Source organism: Octopus bimaculoides, chromosome 20 (genome assembly GCF_001194135.2).
Source record: "Octopus bimaculoides isolate UCB-OBI-ISO-001 chromosome 20, ASM119413v2, whole genome shotgun sequence".
Classification (NCBI taxonomy): domain Eukaryota; kingdom Metazoa; phylum Mollusca; class Cephalopoda; order Octopoda; family Octopodidae; genus Octopus; species Octopus bimaculoides.
In genome coordinates, this window is record NC_069000.1 from 15,701,672 (window position 1) to 15,707,722 (window position 6,051).

A 6,051-nucleotide genomic window follows, 5' to 3' on the forward strand; every position below is an offset into this window, starting at 1 on the left:
GTTTCCTGAAATTCACTAACAGCACACCTGATGCTCCCAAACCTCTTTTTTTTTTTTGTATTTTTGTTGTTGTTGTTGTTGTTTTGGTCTTTTTTAAGACTTATTCACTGTTCACTTCCAGTGCTTATCCGATGTACTGTTCATACAGTTCTGGTTACTTTTTCTGATGAGTTGTTGTGTACCTGAGCACTGTATACAATAAGTTTCCTATTCCCTTTGCAGTCAATAAATTATATTATGCTCCGTACGCGCCTAATACGGTGAGCTGGCAGAATCGTTAGCACACTGCGCAAAATGCTTTGCGGCGTTCCTTCTATCACTACGTTCTGAGTTCAAATTCAGCCGAGGTCGACTTTGCCTTTCATCCTTTCGGAAGCGCTAAAATAAGTATCATTTGAACACTGAGATCAATGTAATCGACTTTAAACCCTTACCACAAACCTGCTGGTCTAATGCCAAAATTTGAAATCACCATCATTATTATTATTATTATTATTATTATTATTAGTAGTAGTAGTAAATTAATAAATAGTTAAAAGAAAAGGCTCACTCACCACTTTCCTTGTCCAACCAGAACCCCGATCACTACAACACTGAATGGCTGTTGAATAGACTTGTCTCTTTAACGGTCGTTTACAAACTCCTCGTCGTTTACGGAATTTTTTATAACACACAACGGATCCTGGAAGGGGAAAACAAGAAATTTTACGATTAAGATATTGGATAAGGGAGAGTGGTCTTTAACAGTTGGCTGTATCGATCATGTATATTTTTATTTCTCTGGTCCATATTGCATCGAGTAAGAAAGGGAAAATCGCATATTTGAATTTAGAACTTGTAGCTACAAAATCCAGTTCCATTGCACCTTCTCACTCTTTTAACATTGATACTACTCTGTCTTGGCACTGCCAGAGTAGAAAGCTACAAGGAATACCTAACGAACGTATACTATAAGAACAAGAATAAACAAGACAAACTAAAATAATGAAACAATTGTACGTATACAACAACAAAAAATAAGTAAACAAATACAACAGAAAAAGAATAATTATACATATGCAACAGGAAAAGGCCTTACGTTAGTGCGAATATGCTGTTATAACAATATTCTATTAACAATAAAAGGTGATGAGTTAGCAGAATCTTTAGCACGTTGGGCAAAATGCTTAGCGGCATTTCGTCCGTCCTTACGTTCTGAGTTCAAATTCCGCCGAAGTTGACTTTTCCTTTCATCCTTTAGGGGAAGATAAAATAAGTACCAGTTGAACACAGGGATCGATGTAACCGATTTACCCCCCCTGCCCCGAAATTGCTTGCCTTGTGCCAAAATTGGAAATCAATATTTATGTCGGCGAGTTGGCAGAATCGTTAGCACGCTAGGCATAGCGCTTTGCGGCATTTCGTCCATCTTTACGTTCAGAGTTCAAATTCTGCCGAGGTCGACTTTGCCTTTCATCTTTTCGGGGTGGATTAAATATGTACCAGTTGAGCACTGGGATCGAAGTAATCGACTTGCCCACTGCCCCAAAACTGCTAGCCTTTGGAATCGATATTTTATTACCAAGAAAAATATTTGAAATCGATATTTTATTTGCAATAAAAATCATAATTTTTTCTTGTGTTTGGTAATTACATACAATTCAAAGAGTATCTGGAAGTGTCTGATAGCATAGACCTGTAGATTGATGTGAGATTCTATGAAGAAAAGATCACTTAACTAGAAAGAGAACGACATCATCTGTTGTAAAACGATACTCGTTTGCCTTTTTTTTTTTTTGTTACTGTCTATGTATATTCTTGAACAGATATGTACATTCCTGTATATCAGTATATGTATACATTCTTATATATCTTATATATATTTCTGAATACCAGATGACGAGGAAAAATAATCATGTGTTTATTTCTTCTCTTTCGCTAGTGAAGTAAACTGGGTTATGTACATATAGAAGTATTTTAAGTACAGTTTTGGGCGATTCCATAAGGTTAGTGTTTTACAAAATGCTGTCACTACTCGGCAATTGAACCTTACAGACAAGCTTGGGATTTATGATGCAAACACAATTTGCTTACATTTTATTCTGTACGAAATAATGCTTTAACGACAAGGAGCTGAAAACAGGTATTTCACAATACAACTTTCTAGATGTCTTTATGTAGTAGTCACTGAGTGCTAAAAACTATATAATAGAGAGATAAAATAATATACTTTGATATAAATGCATCGGTGTGCATGCAAAATACACTAGGAAGTACAAAAATTAATATTCTTTCTAATTTTGGCTCAAATCCAGGACTTTTGAGTGGAGGGGATAAGTCGATTACATTGATCCCAGTACTCAACAGGTACTTTTTTTTAGAAAAACGACCCCCGAAAGAATGAAAGGCAAATTCGACCTCGGCGAAATTTGAACTCAGAACGTAAAATCGAAAGCCGTTAAGCATTTTGCCCAGTATGATAACGATCGTGCCAGCTCGCCACCTTGCAATATAAATATTGATTTGAAATTTTGGCATGAACGAAAGGCAAGAATGAAAGGCATAGTGAACCTCGGCGAAATTTGAACTCAAGTATAAATATTAATATTAAAATGTCATTTTACCCTGTACACGATGCCTGTATTTCGGTTACAGTTTCAGTCTCATTACTGTCGGAAAGCGATATATATATATAGAGAGAGAGAGAGATAAAGCAATGGGAAAAGTGAAAGAATACGTTGCAACAGTTTTGATCGGTGGTAAGAGACAGGGATCGAGGTGAATGCAGTGAATAACAAAATACGGGCGGGGGCGAGGTCAACGGTGAGTCTCCTGTTTTGGGGAAAAGTGGAGGAAAATAGGAGTGGGTCAAGGAGGATGTGATAAATGGCAGTACATAAAAGGTGTGATGGTGAGAAGTAGTATAGTAAAACAGAATAGAACTAGGGAAATGATGTGGAGAGCGTGAGGCGGGGGTGAGAGAATGGTACGTAGGGATGGATATAGGGAGTGACAAACACAAAAACATTAGGGATCGATGATGTGGGTGTGATGAATAAAGTGATAAGGTGTGGTGATAAAGTGATGCTGAGAGTGCGGGATGGGTGACAAAGGAAGTGGTTCTAAGGAGAGGAATGACTGGCGGTACAAAAGTGGGTGTGGGTCATGTGCAGTTCGGCTCTCATGTGGTTACGACAACTGCGCAAATAATGCTTTAGTCTCAAGAGTAATGGAGCAATGTGTGTTAGGAAAATGAGTTGCTGGGAAGACTTGGCAGAGAGAAACTGAGTGCAGAGCATGGATATAAACAAAATGGTTTTAAGACCTCTTTTTCTTTTTTATTTTTTATTTTCTTTGCTAAGACTGACAGGTCTTCTCGAGCTTAGCGAATTGTCAATCATCTCAGTCCTTTTTCATTTCCTCTATGAAGCTCAACATCCAAGGGTCGGTCTACACAGCTTCATCTCACATCTTCCCGAGTCTCCTTCCACAGACCCCCATGCACATTTAGCTCGCAGTTCGCACTTCTTTGTGGAGCTGTTCTCATGCATACGCACTACATGATCATACGAGCAGAGTCTTCTCTTCTACAAAATCTGATGCCTGTTATATCAAATTTTCCTCTTAAAACATTAACATTGATCGAACAACTGAATCCTCAACACCGAAATCGATGGAGGACTGTATAAGTATGTACATGTGAGGCGGGGTACGCGCCCGCGTGTGTGTGTATTCGTGCGTGTTTCCAAGTAATCAGATCGTCTTTTCCAGGAAAACATGTCCATTATGTAGAGTTCTTGATTTTTGAGATTATCACCCCTTCTCATTTGGAACTGGTCCCAAGATCTACCAAACAAATTGTTCTAATGTCCCCGGAATCTGAGATAATTTCAATTAATCAAGAATCGATTTTTCGTATTAGAAAATCTACCTTATTCAGCCTTGTTTTTCACATAAATCCCACTAACTACTCCAAACTTTTCTTTCATTTCATTTCTGCATTTATGTATGCATATATATATATATATATATATATGTGTGTGTGTGTGTGTGTGTGTGTGTGTGTGTGTGTGTGCGTGTATGCATGTATGTATGTAACAACTGTCTAAGGAAGAATCTATAATTGCACGTTTAAAACACCTGAGTGTCTACTATCACAACAGGTGCTAGCACCTATTATGTACAGGGTGGTCCGAAAGTCTTGTCACCACCTGTGAATATTCTTTTCTTTTCTACTTTAGGCACAAGGCCCGAAATTTTGGGGGAGTGGTGGCCAGTCGATTAGATCGACACCAGTACGCAACTAGTACTTAATTTATCGACCGCAAAAGGATGAAAGGCAAAGTCGACCTCGGCGGAATTTGAACTCAGAACGTAAAGACAGAGGCCAAGCACTTTGCCCGGCGTGCTAACGTTTCTGCCAGCTCACCGCCTTTGTTTTTCTATTGTCCTTATTACTTTTCGGTAGGAGGTGACAAGACTTTCGGACCACCTTGTACATAACCTCATTTATTCTTTTAAATACAAAATAAGATTCTATTTCGTTGGCCAAGTTCATCTGAGGCCTCATAGGGAGGAATATAAACTACTCTGTTTCATGGTCTATTATAGGCAATGCTCTTCTTTACAGTGGAGGTGGCGGGAGCTGTGATTTTAGTTAAGTAGAGGCGGTGGAAATACTCAATTGTAAATTCAGATTAATTAACACAACGAGTTATTAATTCGCTGTCCTCATTATTTAACAAAACATTCTTAAAATCTCCACGCATTAAACTCACTTTATTACTGTACCAAGGTATAAATAAGATTAATCGCTGTGTTATCTTATTATGGATTTTTCCTCTCCCCTCTTAAATTATCTGTTATGAAATATACCAAGTATTGTTTTTTTTCTAATTTCTAATTATCTTTAACTCAAAGCTTAATTTTATTTAATTGGCCTCACTTTAATTGTTGTAAACCTAATATTTCTCGAACGGACTAGAGAGGCAGATAATTAACATGAAATTTACATACAGTTACTATATACTCAGTTCACCTTATCATTGTCTCTCTTCTTCAAGCAACTTTAAAACACCAATCTTCCATGCACTGACCAGCAAATACAATAATGCCTCGATATACGAGCTAATTTGTTCCCGGAGACCGCTCGTAAAGCGAAAACTCGTAAGGCAGAGGGATAATTTCCCATAGTAGTAATGTTATTATAGTTATTATATTATACTATATGTGTATGTGTGCGTGTGTTTGAGTGTACATAAATTATATGTATACATACGTTCGCACGTATATATATGCATGCATATATGTAATTTTAAATTTAAACTTATATAAAAACTGCTACCAGCATTAGATTAATAGCATATGACATGCAAAATCCTAAGTTCAAACCTTAGCTCATATGTTAAATTATATTTGCAACACAACATGACATTTCATTTGATGAGGTCTCAACATTTTACTCTCATTACGTCATTAGCAAGCATTTCTTTAAAAAAATTTTTGTTGTTGCCGTTCTTGTTGATTCTATTTACGTTGCCTGCTATTAGAATTCCTCGTGAAATAATTTATAATTGCTGGTGTTTTTGTTTCACAGGACCAAAAACTACATCAAACTTAAATTATCTGCTGACACTTAAAGCATAAATAAACCATGAATACTGTTCCCACGCAGAATAAATACGCATATACAATCAAATGCACACATTTATATACGTATACACACGCGCATGTATACGTACACACACACACCTTCGGGCATACATTCACGTACATTTAATCGCGCATTGCTCGAGGCATTGCTGTGTGGTTAAGAAGTTCGCTTTGAAGTCGCGTGATTCAGGTTCGATCACGTTATGTCTTGAACAAAGGTCTTCTTACCATAGCCTCGAGTGGCCTCGTCTTGTGAGAAAAAATCCAAGGTTGTGATGGGGACAGACACAAATGCAAAGGCACTCACACACTACATATACACACACACGCACACATATACATACATATACATACATATACATACATATACGCACACACATACATACAAACATACATACATATATATATGCAAATATATAT

At 37.2% G+C, this 6,051-nt stretch overlaps 1 protein-coding gene across 1 annotated transcript in view; it reads right to left on the reverse strand.

Annotated features, from left to right (window-relative positions):
• Positions 1–6,051, reverse strand: part of LOC128250354 (uncharacterized) — a 27,018-nt gene that overhangs the window by 4,314 nt on the left and 16,653 nt on the right. Inside the window, exon 2 of the mRNA XM_052975203.1 lies at positions 555–682. Coding sequence (XP_052831163.1) covers positions 555–682 — 128 coding nt within the window. The remainder of the gene's footprint in view (positions 1–554; positions 683–6,051) is intronic.